The following is a 16,699-nucleotide window of genomic DNA, read 5'->3' on the forward strand; positions in this document are numbered from 1 at the left end:
CTGAGTGAATTCTGTGGCAAATTATAAGAAAGGCTGACCTACACGGGGCTCTACAGGCTCCTCCCTCTTGTGACAAACGTATTGATGCTCGGATCCATTCATTGTGAGGAATCTGACGCCGCCTGACGCTGAGCTAGTGTACTGCACCTGTACCACTCAGTTCCCTCATACAGTTTCTAAGCAACCATTTGCAGACTTTTCTTTTACTCTCTTTAAATGGCCATAACACAGTCTGTGTTTGTACCGAATGTGTGTGTGTGTGTGTGTTCTCCAGCATTGAAAACTCTTTTGTGTGACTAATGTGCGTGTTTTGTGTCGGTCTCTCAGGCAACGAGGTAATCGGGGTCGACAGTGCGGAGGTGAGGGCGAGCGTTCATTACCTGCACATTATCGACAATCAACAGACGCTTTTCGAGCTGTCGCACAAGCTCGAGCCACGTGCTTAAAGACAGACACACACGTACCCTCGTAGACGCACAAAACACACTGGACGCAGGGGAAAATGCTAGCACCGACGAGTACGTGCGCCACGGAGAAGTCCACACGCTGACACACACACACTGCAACAAAGTCACACCACCAGCCGGCGTGCCAAGTGGACAATAAGGTGCCATCACCATGAAGACAGAGCTGCACTCTGCCTGTTCTCTAAAGGCTTTACAACACTTATCCTGTGTTTATAAAAGATATATGGTCAAAAGATTAAAGTCCGTACACGCTTCGTAAAGAGATGCAGCGGCGAGGCGGAGAGTGCCAAACTGAGAAAAGGAGGCTGTAATTCGTTTGTACAGTATCTATTGGACTGAATAGTTTTGTTATTGTGATAAGCTTTTGTTTATTTATGGGCCTGTTTAGCAGGTGGAATGTTTCTTTATTTCTGTCTTTTAAGTCTCGCCCCCCTCCCCCCTTCCCCCCCTGGAGGCCAACAAGGACTTGACCGCCTCTTCATCAGTTACAGACACAAAACAATCTGAAGAGGAGTTCGATGTGTTTATTACCTGATGGCCACAATCTGCCCCGTCACTGGTCTCACATCATTTCATCTGCATATCAAACAGCTGCCTCGTGATGCATGCACATCCAGGATACATGCCATAGTTATTTAGGTGTATGATGTGGAGCTTTTTTCTGGTTATTGTGTTTGTAGGATATTATGTAAAGCAAGCAGCAACCAGGGCCGAAGCAGTTCAACACTTTAACATACATACATGTTTTAACCTTTTCTCGCTGAGGCTTTTTACCGAACACAATGTGCAGCCTCGGTGAGTGACAAAAGGTGCACCGTCGACAGTGTCTGGCATGTGACGGAGGCTTTGTGGGAGGTTTTTTTATTGACTGACTGTGCTGTTGGAAACGCTCGAGCTCTCCTGAACGTGCCAGAGTTCATAAACTGTTGATAAATAGTGAATGGTTTTTGGTTTTCCTTTACGTTTTTTAGAGTCCTGGTTGACACTCCTCGTGCACTCTTCTCTATGATGTTTTTGTGTGAACAGATAAGGATCATTTTACATTGTATATAATATGGACCTATATATTTTTCAGTGCCAAATGTCACACTGAGTCCTGCAGCATAGATGTACTGTAGATCTCTTGGTTTGTTTAGCAGTCTGTGTTTGTTTGTTTTTACCACAGCATTTGATTTCCTTGATTGAGCCCTGTAATCACGTCTGATCTGTGATCATGTAAAACAGATCAGACTGCTCGCAGAGATGCTTTCTGACATTGTGACGACTGATTTCAGGGTCCGTGATGTTGCTATGGAAACACCGCCCCATCACAGAGCTATTTTCCATTTTTTTCCATTTTTTTTATTATCAACAGATAAGTTAAGCACCACAGACCTTTGTGAAGACATCGCTTTATTCACGAAAATCATGTTCATGAGGAGATTCATGGTCATTCTAACTGACTGAAAATATCACTTCATTCAGAAGTGGTCTTGTGTAAACTGTCTGTCAAAGCCAACACAGGGTGTGGACAGAATAATGGAAGCACAAGGGCACAGGCCGTTACAGTAAGACTGTCTCTAAGGAGTTTTACAGCTTTGGTTCACCCAACTATTTCACTCTTAACATCCTTTCTGAACCAAACACGTCCTCAAAACGGCTTCCTGTTGACATTGCCATGACACGTGTAAACACATCTATTTGTTAGTCAAATGACTGAGGGACCAGTCTGTAGCCACCAGGAAAGAAGACGCTCCCTCTAAAACCACAACGTCCCATCTGGCAGACCCTGTTTGTGTTATTTTGTCCTGTATATGTTCGTGCACAGCCAGTCTCTTCAGTGGTACATTTCTGCTGAGTAGGAGGAAACATCCAAAGGCAAGATAAATCCTGAATGTTATGTAGCAGTGCATATCCTGCATTGTTTGGATAGTTGTAAGTGCAATACAGTAGAAATGTCCTCATTTCCACACTAAGCCTTTCAGAGCACACGGCTGCTTTCTTCTGCAGATCATAATGAATCAAATGGACAAGGGAGGACTGGGATTTCTCAAACCGCTTTAGCGCCAAAAACATCTTTGGGACCATTTAAAAGAAAAAGATCAGAGACGATCTCAAGACTCACTTCTAAATATAATCAGTGTGTTATGAGCAGCTTAGTCACTGTGCTTCAAAAACAGGCTCTACCCTGTTTCCACCAACACATCGGATGCTCTGACCATGAATGTGGAGCCAGTTTTGTGGACACTGTTGTGGTCAACCAAATTGATTAATACATTGAAAGCTTACTTGGGTCATTTGATTTCATGTGGATGTAGGATTAAGTGTTACATGTGAATCTTGGAGATTGTTTCCCTCCAGGAGTTACTCATATCCACACATATTTCATGAACCATTGAAGATTATAAGAGTAACATTCATTAAAATAAAAGGTGGATCTCCCTCTTTAAAGGGAGACTATGTAACTTTTGCCATACGTCTACATTTTGCTAACAGTAGCCACCATCGGTTATACCAGACCAAGTAAGGCTGTACTGCAGCAAAACTCCTGAGTGTGTTGACTTGAGCAACAAGTTGTTTCATTGCTTGTAAGGTACATAGTCTCATTTTGAAGATGCTTTCTGTGAAACCAAGTCAGTGACTCTTTGGCTGCTCGAGCTGATAAGTCAGAGCCATGGTCCGTTGATATTCAGTGTCATACAAAGGCCTGGTGGTAGTCATTTTTACGATTAACCTGTACATGACGCAGACATGCACAAATACACTCATTGTGTTTAAAGAGCAGTATAATTGTGCTATATTACTTATTTATTGTAATATATTGTTTATTTATGTATTTTTGAGGTGACAAAAGTTCATGTGCCATGTTCAGAGGTTCAACAATGTGTCAGTTCATTCTTGAGAAGACAGGTTTGTGGTTTGAAGCTGCAACGCTGGAATGTAAAAGTACTTGTAGTTCTGTTCTTCTTCTCTTTCCTCTGGTGTCAAATGCTGTAGCGGACAGGAAACCAACAGGAAGGTGTATTTAGTGTTTTATCGGCCGTAGTCATGACTGTAAAGTTACGTTTTTTTAAAGCAATGTTTAAAACCTGTTTGCATGTTAAAACAAAAAACACAAAGTTCACAATGCAAGATAGGACACATTGTAGGCTTTGTACTACTGTAATATTGTTGAAGTGTAAATATATGCCCATGTTTGGTATGTTATAATTATTGATCAGTTGTAAATGAAAAACTTGTTCAGTCACAAAGCAATACGTCTCCCCTCGTGTCCCCTCAACCTTCTGACAGCTGAAGCCACGTGTCTTTTCTAAAGCAGCGTTTTACTATGTCAACATTTGACTGAAATTAATAAATTATAGGTTTTATGTGACATCTGATGATCTTGTTGTCTTTCTTTGGCTTATGTTCAGATACTGTGTAGATGTGTACAAGGGAAAGTGTTGACCAAGTGCATTTGACCACTGATATCACAACAGAGCAGACATCCTCTGTGAAGCATATCAAATAAGGTTGAGTTGCCTTCAACATACAAACATTCATAAAGCACATGGTCTTATCATATCACTTGATGCTGAGATGACCTTTGATGAAATATAGAACTTGTTTAGTATCATTCTGATCTTGGGGAGCACCTCAGTATGGTTTTCTTGTGTTTCTCTGTCCGTGTCCCCTGATGAGCTAACAAGCCTCCTGTGCAGTATAGTTAGTTGTTGTTATAATCATTGCTTGACCCCACCAAACATCCAAGATCAAAGATGTTTTAGAAAGCAGTATGGTCTGACAATTTGCACCATTGCACCATTTGTGCTGCGGGGTCTTCTTGACCCCAGAGGACAACAGAAGTTATTCAATTCAATAAATCACCCATAATTCCATCAAATTACTTCCAATTTATTTTAATCATTAAGAGCATAGTATCAAACAACCCCCATTATTTTCAGACCATTTGATGAATAAAAAACACAATTTGACAGCAAAAGATTTCATTTAGGGTCAGAATGACCCCAGGACAACACGAGGGTTAAACAAACACTAGAGCTGTAATTATTGTGCCAGAGTTCTGTCAATTAATCCTTATTTCCATGTTCGTTCCAGACTCTGTGCCATATTCAATATTGGAAAAGCAGCTGATGCAACACAAGAGCACTGCCTGTCCAGCATGAGGATATCTAATTATGTGGACACAACTGGTCATTTACTTCAAACTCACATAAAGAAATCACACTATTGTGAGTTTGAGCAGCATAAAGTTTTTATTTAGTGTGTGTGGAGCAGTGAACACTCAAACAAACTTTTTATATTTTTAAATATTGTCCCACTGAGGCTTTGTGGGGGGTAAAGTGCAATAAAGTATTAATTGTCCCACAAGCATTCATCACCATTTCAACACTAAGCTAAGATCATGCTGCATCAAATGAACAGGGGAGAACCGTGATTTTAGATCATTGATTCATTACAAGACAGAAGTCAAAGAGGATGTTGAGGATTTAAACCAAACCAAACTGTTATGAGCAGCTTAGTCCTTGTCTTTGTATTAAAAAGTATTTTTCAAAGACAGACTCTCATCACTAATCACCAACACAAAGAAACCTTAATTTATTCTGGCTTTAAAAACACACAGCTTTTTACCTCAGATGGTCTTTATCTGTGAGGAAATTAAAACAATCAAATTACACTTTAGAAGGTTTTTGAATACATTATGGGATTCATGTGTCATCTCTGGATGAGCTGGTGGTCTTTGGGGCCGTATGTTTACTGTGTGACTGTGTACTGAAAGTGTTCGCCAAGTTCAGCTGACCAATAATATCGTGCCAACAGTGAAAACACCCTCTCTGAAGCCTCTATAAGAAAGCAGCCTGTGACCTGTCTCGATCACATCCAACGGTGCAGATCAACTCCACCAACACAACAACCCTCATCCTGCTCCTGTGACCGAGAGACACCAACATGCTGCTGTTCCTCTTCTTGTTTGGTCTGGCTCTGGGTGCTGTGTCTTCTTCTGATGACCATGGTCTGGCTCTGGGTGCTGTGTCTCCTGATGACCCTCAAAACAGTACGTTGAGGCACAGCTTTGATGAGCACACCTACAAGTACGTCGCCACAAAGATGACCTGGGCTGATGCAGAGATCCACTGTGTGTCACAGGGAGACAACCTGGTGTCAATCCACAGTCTGGCGGAACATAATTTTGTCAAATTACTGGTCAAGAACTTTGACCCTACTGAGGGACTTGCCTGGATCGGACTCAGTGACGTCCACAAAGAAGGAACATGGATGTGGTCTGATGGGTCCACCGTCAACTTTCTTTCTTGGAGCAGTGGAGAGCCAAACAACAGCTCCGGAAACGAAAACTGTGTCCAGATGAACTTTTCTTCAGAGAAGAAATGGAACGATGTTCCATGTTCACGTACTTATGCCTTTGTTTGTGAATCTCGCATCTGAGATGTTGCATATGTCTGATTGAACCTGGTCACTGTTCACTTGTTGCTCTGCTGAATTTTGGCCTCTACAATAAAGACACAAATGTTCACTTATATGCGTGTGTAGACTGTTTCACTAACCTTCATTTTGATAAATGTTGGATATTCACACATGTAACTCCTGTGGTTGATGAAACGGAATATTTCCACACCTTTTTGATAATCTCCTAAGCATAATTAAAAAACAAAGCCACATACAGTAACAATTACATCTTAATCCACATATTTCAACTCTCTATGCATCACCAACCACGAAAAATGTTATAGCAATAATTGTTAAGGTCCAATCAGGTCTTACTTAACTGCCATCTAATGACGGCACCTCAGACTCTCATAAATCTACGCTGCTTAACTTCACAAGAAAACACTGGATACATGAAAAACCTAACTCACTGCAGCAATAAGAGTAATTTAGGGGTTTTCCAATGAAAAGCTAGGAGCCAAAATAAAAGGACTTGGTCCAAAGAGCGAACTAAATCTTTTTTTCGTGTTATTGCTCGTCTTTATTTTCATTTTAGATTCCAGATCAATTTTTTATCAAAACACTCCTCACATATCTTTCTCATTGGACTTTGATGTTTTTGTTACTATAATAATTTGACTATAAATAATATAGACACATTCACTCTTCAGAGGCGAATGTTACATGACCCTGCAGCATATAGACTGTAGAGTTATGATAAAGACCCACTTTTAAGCAGAAACCATCTTCTGAGCAGCTGTATCCTTGTCTCTGCATTAAAACACTTAAGACAGACTCTTATCCTTTGTCACCAATACTTCCCTGAATCTAAATGAATGTGACTACGGGCCGCGGCAAGGCCCGGATTTAGTTTACAATTTTTAGAGTACACTGACCCTTCAATACTGGCTCAAACCAACTAAAAGCCCACAGATCCTCTATTGGAACATGTGGCAGTAAATAATAGACAGAGAGGATTCCCTTAAGATTACAAAGTTTATTACGTCAAATACTTTAAACAGGGTATTAAAAACACAATAAATCCATTCAATCTAATAGATCCAAGACAGTAAAAGGTGTATATCAAACATACTACGTGCCACAAATTACAGTACAAGAGGAGCGTGCTACAGGATGAATGGTCGTAGCCGCAGAGGGGAAGTAATACTGGGACAGAGTACTACATACATACACACACACACACACACACACACACACACACACACTCAAAGCAAAGCAAAGCAAGGGGGTAAAGAAACAATTCGTGGAGGTAGTGCAAAGAAAACTACCACTAAACACACGATTATGGGGGTGTGAAGCACAGGTGAGAAACTCCATCACCAAACCCTCCACCGTCTGCGCGGCCACGCTTCCCACCGGTCCTACAGCACTCGGACAGACAAACAGAAAACAGCTGTTCAATGTTAGCACCGCATGGCAGCTACAACAATCTACTACTCATTTATTGGAGGAAAGCAATGAGCGCTACGAGGGCTAACAGAGGATAACAAAATGAACAAACACAAACTAATAAACTAAAGACTAAACTAAACTAAATTAAACAGCAGTGGCAGTCAGCTCCTGTCTGATCGTTGCGCAACCCCCATCCGGACAGCTCAACATGGGGAAGCGAGAGTCTCTATGGAGCCGGACCTGGAGTAACTGAACCAGAGTAAAACCCACAGTAACAACTCAACTAAAGTTAACTACACAAAGCATTGCACGTGACGGGCACATGTCGCACCAGGGATCAGAGGGGAATGACAAAGCTGTAAACCAAACAATTTGGGAACAAGGAAGCAGGATGTGCTAAGGCCTACCTAACCCTACAGTAGCCAAGGAGGGACATTTCACTAACGGCTACAGTAGACAGTTTTAAGGACCCGGTTATGGCAACCCATGCTGATAAACTGACTTGATCCTTTTAAGTAATTTATTTAAAATTAGTGTAAATTCTGAAGACTAAAGAAGTCAGTTTATTGTACAGTAAAGGCTTTTTGCAGCTATACATGTTAGTGTTGAGATTTTTGCATCTCAAAAGTTATTTTTGTTCACAGTATGAGACAAACCATTCAAGGTTATAAGAGTAATATTCATAAATTCTGTGTATTCTATTTTGAGGTGACACAACGTAATATGAGCTTCAAACTTGTGTCAGTTCATTCTTGAGAAGACAAGTTTGTGGTTTAAAGCTGGAATGTAAAAGTACTTGTAGTTCTGTTCTTCTTCTCTTTCCTCTGGTGTCAAATGCTGTAGCAGACAGGAAACCAACAGGAAGGTGTATTTAGTGTTTTATCGTCCGCAGTCATGGCTGTAAAGTTACGTTTTTCTAAAGCGATGTTTAAAACCTGTTTGCATGTTAAAACAAAAAACACAAAGTTCACAAAGCAAGATAGGACACATTGAAGGCTTTGTACTATTGTAATATTGTTGATGAGTAAATATATGTTTAGTATGTTATTATTTATCAGTCACAAAGCAATACGTCTCCCCTCGTGTCCCCTCAACCTTCTGACAGCTGAAGCCACGTGTCTTTTCTAAAGCAGCGTTTTACTTTGTCAACATTTCAGTGAAATTAATAAATTATAGGTTTTATGTGACATCTGATGAGCTTGTTGTCTTTCTTTGGCTTATGTTCAGATACTGTGTAGATGTGTACAAGGGAAAGTGTTGACCAAGTGCATTTGACCACTGATATCACAACAGAGCAGACATCCTCTGTGAAGCATATCAAATAAGGTTGAGTTGCCTTCAACATACAAACATTCATAAAGCACATGGTCTTATCATATCACTTGATGCTGAGATGACCTTTGATGAAATATAGAACTTGTTTAGTATCATTCTGATCTTGGGGAGCACCTCAGTATGGTTTTCTTGTGTTTCTCTGTCCGTGTCCCCTGATGAGCTAACAAGCCTCCTGTGCAGAATAGTTTGTTGTTGTCATAATCATTGCTTGACCCCATCAAACATCCAAGATCAAAGATGTTTTAGAAAGCAGTATGGTCTGACAATTTGCACCATTGCACCATTTGTCCTCTGGGGTCTTCTTGACCCCAGAGGACAACAGAAGTTATTCAATTCAATAAATCACCCATAATTCCATCAAATTACTTCCAATTTATTTTAATCATTAAGAGCATAGTATCGAACAACCCCCATTATTTTCAGACCATTTGATGAATAAAAAACACAATTTGACAGCAAAAGATTTCATTTAGGGTCAGAATGACCCCAGGACAACACGAGGGTTAAACAAACACTAGAGCTGTAATTATTGTGCCAGAGTTCTGTCAATTAATCCTTATTTCCATGTTAGTTCCAGACTCTGTGCCATATTCAATATTGGAAAAGCAGCTGATGCAACACAAGAGCACTGCCTGTCCAGCATGAGGATATCTAATTATGTGGACACAACTGGTCATTTACTTCAAACTCACATAAAGAAATCACACTATTGTGAGTTTGAGCAGCATAAAGTTTTTATTTAGTGTGTGTGGAGCAGTGAACACTCAAACAAACTTTTTATATTTTTAAATATTGTCCCACTGAGGCTTTGTGGGGGGTAAAGTGCAATAAAGTATTAATTGTCCCACAAGCATTCATCACCATTTCAACACTAAGCTAAGATCATGCTGCATCAAATGAACAGGGGAGAACCGTGATTTTAGATCATTGATTCATTACAAGACAGAAGTCAAAGAGGATGTTGAGGATTTAAACCAAACCAAACTGTTATGAGCAGCTTAGTCCTTGTCTTTGTATTAAAAAGTATTTTTCAAAGACAGACTCTCATCACTAATCACCAACACAAAGAAACCTTCTTCTGGCTCGCTCTGGCAAAGCTTGGAGAAAGGTTTTATTAAAACCCTTACTTTAGTCTGGCTTTAAAAACACACAGCTTTTTACCTCAGATGGTCTTTATCTGTGAGGAAATTAAAACATTCAAATTACACTTTAGAAGGTTTTTGAATAAATTATGGGATTCATGAGTCATCTCTGGATGAGCTGGTGGTCTTTGGGGCCGTATGTTTACTGTGTGACTGTGTACTGAAAGTGTTCGCCAAGTTCAGCTGACCAATAATATCGTGCCAACAGTGAAAACACCCTCTCTGAAGCCTCTATAAGAAAGCAGCCTGTGACCTGTCTCGATCACATCCAACGGTGCAGATCAACTCCACCAACACAACAACCCTCATCCTGCTCCTGTGACAGAGAGACACCAACATGCTGCTGTTCCTCTTCTTGTTTGGTCTGGCTCTGGGTGCTGTGTCTTCTTCTGATGACCATGGTCTGGCTCTGGGTGCTGTGTCTCCTGATGACCCTCAAAACAGTACGTTGAGGCACAGCTTTGATGAGCACAGCTACAAGTACTTCGCCACAAAGATGACCTGGGCTGATGCAGAGATCCACTGTGTGTCACAGGGAGACAACCTGGTGTCAATCCACAGTCTGGCGGAACATAATTTTGTCAAATTACTGGTCAAGAACTTTGACCCTACTGAGGGACTTGCCTGGATCGGACTCAGTGACGTCCACAAAGAAGGAACATGGATGTGGTCTGATGGGTCCACCGTCAACTTTCTTTCTTGGAGCAGTGGAGAGCCAAACAACAGCTCCGGAAACGAAAACTGTGTCCAGATGAACTTTTCTTCAGAGAAGAAATGGAACGATGTTCCATGTTCACGTACTTATGCCTTTGTTTGTGAATCTCGCAACTGAGATGTTGCATATGTCTGATTGAACCTGGTCACTGTTCACTTGTTGCTCTGCTGAATTTTGGCCTCTACAATAAAGACACAAATGTTCACTTATATGCGTGTGTAGACTGTTTCACTAACCTTCATTTTGATAAAAAAACGGCATATTTCCAGACCTTTTTGATAATCTCCTAATTATAATTGAAAGTATAATTAAAAAACAAAGCCACATACAGTAACAATTACATCTTAGTCCACAAATTTCAACTCTCTATGCATCACCAACCACTACAATTTTAAAGCAATAATTGTTAAGGTCCAGTCAGTTCTTACCTAACTGTCATCTAATGACAGAACCTCAGACTCTCATAAATCTACGCTGCATTTCTTCACAAGTAAATGTGTATTATTTCACTGGATACATGAAAAACCTAACTCACTGCAGTAATAAGAGTCATTTAGGGGTTTTCCAATGAAAAGCTAGGAGCCAAAATAAAAGGACTTGGTCCAAAGAGAGAACTAAATCTTTCTTTGAGTTCTTGCTTGTCTTTGTTTTCATTTTAGATTCCAGATACATTTTTGATCAAAACACTCTTCAGACATCTCTCATTGGACTTTGATGTTTTTGTTACGATATTAATCTTAGTGTAAATAATCAAGACACATTCACTCTTCAGAAGCAAATGTTGCATGCATGACCCTGCAGCATATAGACTGTAGAGTTGTGATAAAGACCCAAATTTAAACAAACCATTTCATAAGCAGCTGTATCCTTGTCTCTGCATTAAAACACTTAAAACAGACTCTTATCCCTTGTCACCAATACTTCCCTGAATTGAAATGTAGCCAGTTTTAAGGACCCGGTTATGGCAACTCATGCTGATGAACTTACTTGAGCCATCATAAGTAATTTATTTGAAATTAGTGTAAATTCTAAAGACTAAAGAAATCAGTCTTTTGCAGCTATACATGTTAGTGTTGAGATCTTTGCTTCTCAAGAGTTATTTTTGATCACAGTATTAGAAAAAACAAGTTTATAAGAGTAATATTCATAAATTCTGTGTATTCTATTTTGAGGTGACAACTTAATATGAGCTTCAACATTGTGTTAGTTAATTCTTGAGAAGACAAGTTTGTGGTTTGAAGCTGGAATGTAAAAGTACTTGTAGTTCTGTTTTCTGGCCACTTGAGAGCAGCAGAAGAGCAAGTGGGTGAGATGACGCTCTTCTCTTTCCTCTGGTGTCAAATGCTGTAGCGGACAGGAAACCAACAGGAAGGTGTAGTTAGTGTTTTATCGGCCGTAGTCATGACTGTAAAGTTAAGTATTTTTTAAAGCAAAGTTGTTTAAAACCTGTTTGCATGATAAAACAAAAAACACAAAGTTCACAATGTGTTAGAAAAATCTTACTCGACACCGATTGTAAAATCATTAATCAGGACATTTATTCTTGCAAGAAGGAACAGAGTTGAAGCACGTACAGCTTATGCGTCAAGTTGCTGCTCAGAGGTCTGTCTCTGAGTCTCTGGATGATATACTGCAGATAACACATACAAAGGCTTTGAAGCAGAGTGATTTGGTCAAATCTGTGACCTCGTTTGAAGCCGTCCTTTTGACGCCTGTTCTGTCAATCTCATCTTATCCTACTACGGGAAGACGTCACGGTCTACAATTTAGAAGAATACGTAAATACTGACGTGTACAACAGATTTACCATCTCCCTTGACGCCAGATCACAAGTAGATGCTTAGACAAACAGCTGAGATCCCCATCAAGAAAGACGGCGGGGACACCTAATCAAACACAGCTGAAATAGCTAGTGTGTAAAAAAGGTTCACACAAAGGTTCACAAACTTTATGGAGGTCGCTTCCCTTCAGTGAGTAAACAGAACATTCTTTAAGTTTTCCCAACACAATGCAAGATCGGACACATTGAAGGCTTTGTACCATCGTAATATTGTTTGATGTGTACATATATGCCCATGTTTGGTATGTTGTTATTATTGATCAGTTGTAAATTAAAAATTGTGGAGTCACAAAGCAATACGTCTCCCCTCGTGTCCCCTCAACCTTCTGACAGCTGACGCCACGTGTCTTTTCTAAAGCAGCGTTTTACTTTGTCAACATTTGAGTGAAATTAATAAATTATAGGTTTTATGTGACATCTGATGAGCTTGTTCTCTTTCTTTGGCTTACGTTCAGATACTGTGTAGATGTGTACAAGGGAAAGTGTTGACCAAGTGCATTTGTTTAACCATCCAGTCTATTAGATAAATGTGGGAACAGCACAACTGTTGCAATCACAACAACAGTGTGAATATCTAATCATGTCGACAAAACTCAACATTTTCTCCACACTAATGAATTCACACTGTTGTGAGATATAGCAGCATAATGTTTATATTATGTTTATGGGTACACTTAATATAAGATTTTCAGATGGTCTTTATCGGGGAGGAAATTAAAACAAAAACCTTGAGAAATCATTTTAATAAATTATGATTTGTACATGACCTCTCCAGGTGACCTTGTGGTCTTATTTCAGCTTATCTTCAGATACTGTGTGGCAACTGAAAGTGTTCGCCAAGTTCATCTGACCGATAATATCGTGCCAACAGTGAAAACACCCTCTCTGAAGCCTTTATAAGAAAGCAGCCTGTCACCTGTCTCGATCACGTCCAACGGTGCAGATCAACTCCAACCAACACAACAACCCTCATCCTGCTCCTGTGACAGAGAGACACCAACATGCTGCTGTTCCTCTTCTTGTTTGGTCTGGCTCTGGGTGCTGTGTCTCCTTCTGATGACCATCAAGTGAAGCTAGAGAGGGGCAACTGTCCCATGTACTGGTACAGCTTCAACAACCGCTGCTACAAGTACGTCGCCACACGGGTGACCTGGGCTGATGGAGAGCTCTATTGTATGACACAGGGAGCCAACCTGGTGTCAATCCACAGTCTGAAGGAACAGAATTTTGTCAAATCCCTGATCAAGAACTTTGACCCCTTTGAGGGAGTAACCTGGTTCGGACTGAGTGACATCCACAAAGAAGGAACATGGATGTGGTCTGATGGATCTGCTGTCAACTTTTTCTATTGGCGCAATGACCAGCCAGACAACGACAAAGGAAACGAACACTGTCTTCTCACCAACTTTCTTAAAGAGCTGAAATGGAACGACGGCAAATGTTCATTTACTTGTCCCTTCGTTTGTGCATCTCGCACAAACTGTCCTGAGTAACTGAGATGTTACATATGTCTGATTGAACCTGGTCATTTGTTGCTCTGCTGACAGGCATTTTGGCCTCTACAATAAAGACACAAATGTTCACTTACATGTGTGTTTGTGTAGACTTTGTTTCACTAACCTTAATTTTGATGTTGGATATTGTAACACATGTAACTCCTGTGGTTGATCAAACAGAATATTTCCACAACATTTTGATAACCACCTAATTATAATTTAATTTAATTTAAAAATTATTTAACTGGATACATGAAAAACCTAACTCACTGCAGTAATAAGAGTCATTTAGGGGTTTTCCAATGAAAAGCTAGGAGCCAAAATAAAAGGACTTTGTCCAAAGAGTAAACTAAATCTTTTGAGTTATTGCTTGTATTTTCATTTTGTATCCCTGATTAATTCTTTATCAAAACACTCCTCACACATCTTTCTCATTTGACTTTGTTTTTGTTACAATAGATCATTTTACTGTAAATAATTTAGACACATGCACTCTTCAGAGGTGAATGTTACATGCATGACCCTGCAGCATATAGACTGTAGAGTTGTGATAAAGACCCACTTTTAAACAGAAACCATCTCCTGAGCAGCTGTATCCTTATCTCTGCATTAAAACACTTAAAACAGACTCTTATCTCTTGTCACCAATACTTCCCTGACTTGAAATGTAGCAGTTTAAAGGACCCGGTTAAGGCAACCCATGCTGATGAACTTACCTGATCCATCTAAGTAATTCATTTGAAATTTGTGTAAATTCTGAAGAGTAAAGAAGTCAGTTTATTTTACAGTAAATGTTTTTTGCAGCTATACATGTTAGTGTTGAGATCTTTGCTTCTCAAGAGTTATCTTTGATCACAATATTAGAAAAACCAGCCAAGGTTATAAGAGTAATATTCATAAATTCTGTGTATTCTATTTTGAGGTGGCACAACTCAATATGAGCTTCAACATTGTGTCAGTTCATTCTTGAGAAGACAAGTTTGTGGTTTGAAGCTGGAATATAAAAGTACTTGTAGATCTGTTTTCTGGCCACTTGAGAGTAGCAGAAGAGCAAGTGGGTGAGATGACGCTCTTCTTTTTCCTCTGGTGTCAAATGCTGTAGCAGACAGGAAACCAACAGGAAGGTGTATTTAGTGTTTTATCGGCCGTAGTCATGACTGTAAAGTTAAGTCTTTTTTAAGCTATGTTGTTTAAAACCTGTTTTCATGTTAAAACAAAAAACACAAAGTCAACAATGCAAGATAGGACACATTGTAGGATTTGTACCATTGTAATATTGTTGAAGTGTAAATCTATGCCCATGTTTGTTATTATTGTTCAGTCACAAAGCAATACGTCTCCCCTCGTGTCCCCTCAACCTTCTGACAGCTGAAGCCACGTGTCTTTTCTAAAGCAGCGTTTTACTATGTCAACATTTGACTGAAATGAATAAATTATAGGTTTTATGTGACATCTGATGAGCTTGTTGTCTTTCTTTGGCTTATATTCAGATATTTAATGTGTTTTTGTTGGCTTATGTTCAGATAGTAAGTTGTGTACAAGGGAAAGTGTTGATCAAGTGCATTTGACCAACGATATCAAACCAACATTGCAGACACCCTCTGAAGCATATAAAATAAACTGGCCTTTCAACTGTTTCTGCAAGATTCTTGATAACACGCAACAGTTCACATCACGTTTTAGACGGAGACTCTGACATCAACATGCTGGTTCCATAACCGGGTCCTTAAAACTGTCTACTGTAGCCGGTAGTGAAATGTCCCTCCTTGGCAGTGGTGTATAGTAACGAAGTAGAAATACTTCGTTTCTGTACTTAAGTCGTTTTTGTGGATATCTGTACTTTACTTTACTATTTATATTTCTGTTGACATTTACTTTTACTTCACTACATTTTGCAAAGAAAACTGATACTTTGACTCCGATACATTTCCCCTGAAACCTTCGTTACTCGCTACAAAATAAAATCTATCTTTAGAAAAAATTCTTTAGAGAATATCTAATTAGGAACACAAACTCAACATTTACTACAAACTCACTAATGGTTATGAAATCTCACTGTGAGGTAGAGCAGCATAAAGTTAATATTAAGTGTAATATAGATGTACTTTTTAAATGCAATCACACTCATGTTCTGTGGAGGGTTAAGTGCAATAAAGTATAAATGTTTTTGTGATGTTTTTTTTAGTTTTTTTTAGTTGGTTTCTTGTATTATTTTAAATTTCCCTGCCTCTTGTGTCATGTGTTCACTTCACTTCCTGCCTTTGTATGTTTTCCCGCCTGTGTGATTGTCTGCCCCGCCCCTGATTGAATCCTCCTGTGTCTAATCACCTGCACCTCCCCAGTGTATTTAAACCCTGTGTGTCCCTTGTGTCAGTTCATCTGTTGTGTGACCTGCTCTGCTGAGGTATTTAATGGTATGTTCCATGGTTTGCGCCTTGCTCTTTCATGTATGTATCCCTCTTGTTTGTTTTCTAATTATGTTTTTGGGTTTTGCCTGTTCCTTGTTTTCCTTGGATTTTGATCCCTGCAAGTTTGGTTTTGGACAGTTTGTTTATAAAAATCAGTCAAATCTTATTATAATCTCTCATCTCTCTGCGTTTGGGTCCATCCTCTGCTACTCTTTTTGCCTAAACCCTGACTGCTGGAGGGGGTCTTGAGGAAATTAAAAACAAAAACTTAGAGAAATTAATTATATTGATTATAGCTTTAATGTGACATCTTCAGGCGAGCTTTTGGTCTTATTTCGGCTTATGTTCATATACTGTGTGGTTGCTGAAAGTGTTTGCCAAGTTCAGCTGACTAATAATAATATTGTGCCAACAGTGGAAACACCCTCTCTGAAGCCTCTATAAGAAAGCAGCCTCTCA

At 39.6% G+C, this 16,699-nt stretch overlaps 4 protein-coding genes across 4 annotated transcripts in view; all 4 read left to right on the forward strand.

The window, feature by feature from the left end:
- rapgef5a (Rap guanine nucleotide exchange factor (GEF) 5a) overlaps nt 1–3,826 on the forward strand; it is a gene marked incomplete at its 5' end in the record, with an annotated part of 42,574 nt that extends 38,748 nt beyond the window's left edge. Inside the window, one exon of the mRNA XM_079176276.1 lies at nt 328–3,826. Within this exon, the coding sequence (XP_079032402.1) occupies nt 328–446 (119 nt within the window). The 3' untranslated portion in view covers nt 447–3,826. The remainder of the gene's footprint in view (nt 1–327) is intronic.
- Nucleotides 3,827–5,396: 1,570 nt separating this feature from the next.
- LOC306708604 (C-type lectin mannose-binding isoform-like) lies at nt 5,397–5,891 on the forward strand (the record flags this gene model as incomplete). Its single annotated transcript, XM_079176471.1, has 1 exon — nt 5,397–5,891. The coding sequence occupies one exon, from the start codon at nt 5,397–5,399 to the stop codon at nt 5,889–5,891; it is 495 nt and encodes a 164-aa protein (XP_079032597.1).
- A 4,227-nt stretch (nt 5,892–10,118) lies between these two features.
- LOC306708439 (C-type lectin mannose-binding isoform-like) lies at nt 10,119–10,613 on the forward strand (the record flags this gene model as incomplete). Its single annotated transcript, XM_079176277.1, has 1 exon — nt 10,119–10,613. The coding sequence occupies one exon, from the start codon at nt 10,119–10,121 to the stop codon at nt 10,611–10,613; it is 495 nt and encodes a 164-aa protein (XP_079032403.1).
- Nucleotides 10,614–13,337: 2,724 nt separating this feature from the next.
- LOC306708440 (galactose-specific lectin nattectin-like) lies at nt 13,338–13,829 on the forward strand (the record flags this gene model as incomplete). Its single annotated transcript, XM_079176278.1, has 1 exon — nt 13,338–13,829. One exon carries the CDS (start codon nt 13,338–13,340, stop codon nt 13,827–13,829), a length of 492 nt encoding a protein of 163 aa, XP_079032404.1.
- Between the last annotated feature and the right edge of the window lie 2,870 nt (nt 13,830–16,699).

The sequence above is a fragment of the Pholis gunnellus genome (assembly GCF_910591455.1).
Source record: "Pholis gunnellus genome assembly, chromosome: 16".
In the NCBI taxonomy this organism is placed as follows: Eukaryota; Metazoa; Chordata; class Actinopteri; order Perciformes; family Pholidae; genus Pholis; species Pholis gunnellus.